This window comes from Theobroma umbraticum, unplaced genomic scaffold (assembly GCF_002168275.2).
Source record: "Theobroma umbraticum cultivar Fairchild unplaced genomic scaffold, ASM216827v3 scaffold_204.0, whole genome shotgun sequence".
Classification (NCBI taxonomy): domain Eukaryota; kingdom Viridiplantae; phylum Streptophyta; class Magnoliopsida; order Malvales; family Malvaceae; genus Theobroma; species Theobroma umbraticum.
In genome coordinates this window covers 6761746-6762859 of record NW_018397267.1, presented here as the reverse complement: position 1 = coordinate 6762859, position 1114 = coordinate 6761746, and the positions used below count along the sequence as shown (strand labels likewise).

General features: G+C 35.8%; 1 protein-coding gene across 3 annotated transcripts in view; it reads left to right on the top strand.

The window, feature by feature from the left end:
- LOC110424831 (ABC transporter G family member 29-like) overlaps positions 1 to 1114 on the top strand; it is an 8770-nt gene that overhangs the window by 2313 nt on the left and 5343 nt on the right. For 2 of the 3 annotated variants that reach the window (XM_021439539.2, XM_021439538.2), the window contains exons 4-8: positions 58 to 142; positions 240 to 399; positions 521 to 597; positions 772 to 825; positions 944 to 1034. In XM_021439539.2, coding sequence (XP_021295214.1) covers positions 58 to 142; positions 240 to 399; positions 521 to 597; positions 772 to 825; positions 944 to 1034 — 467 coding nt within the window. The remainder of the gene's footprint in view (positions 1 to 57; positions 143 to 239; positions 400 to 520; positions 598 to 771; positions 826 to 943; positions 1035 to 1114) is intronic. The other variant, XM_021439540.2, reaches the window with a different exon arrangement.

Here is a 1114-nt window from a genome sequence, read left to right as displayed (position 1 = left end):
TGGTATTTACCAATTACACTCCATGTTTGATAGGATTGCTTTGATTGTCCATTACAGGATGACCCTTTTATTGGGCCCACCTGCGTCTGGGAAAACAACCCTCTTACTTGCATTGGCTGGAAAATTGGACCCAAGTTTGAAGGTGAACAATCCTATAAACTTTTATTCAAGCTGGGCAGGCAACTCAATAGCTTAAAACCAACTCCTTAGAGAAACTGGTTTATTTTTGCATGAAACAGGCTAGTGGGGAAGTAAGTTACAATGGGTACAAACTGAATGAATTCGTGCCCAAAAAGACCTCTGCATATATTAGCCAACATGATGTTCATGCAGCAGAAATGACTGTAAAAGAAACCTTAGATTTCTCAGCAAGATGTCAAGGGGTCGGAAGTCGATATGGTATTTGAATTTCAAATTAAGGTTACTTTAATTACCCGCATTTGTAATTATACTTACAGACATTTTAGTAGACATGGAGATAATTAATTAACCTGTTAATTGTTTTGTTACAAGTATACAGACCTTCTAAGTGAACTTGCAAGGAGGGAAAAGCACGCAGGAATTTTCCCTGACGCCGAAGTAGACCTTTTCATGAAGGTAAATGCCACAAATCAAGCAATTAATTGGAAACACGTCTCTGAACTTATAATGTTTGGTCTTCGCAAATTGAGTACTTAATATTAAGGTTTTTTCTGGGTTTAATGCATTTATGTAACTGAAAATCATTTACTACTATTATCCTTGTTTTCCTAATGCGCTTGGCGATTCCAGGCAACTGCAATTGAAGGAGCTGAGAGCAGTCTGGCTACCAACTACATTCTCAAAGTAAGATTAAATACTAGCAATTTATAGCCAAATATCAACATTAAATCCTTTATAGCATATCATTGCTTTGTTCAAATTTCAATAGCTAGGTTATTATTATACTGAATGGAATGCATAGGTACTGGGGCTTGATATATGCCAGGATACAATTGTTGGAGATGATATGATTCGAGGAGTATCTGGTGGGCAGAAGAAACGAGTAACAACAGGTTAAATTGGCTATTTTTAATTAACAAATTAATCATAAATGATGATTATGTAATTTCAATCCCAATCAATTATGTGCTTT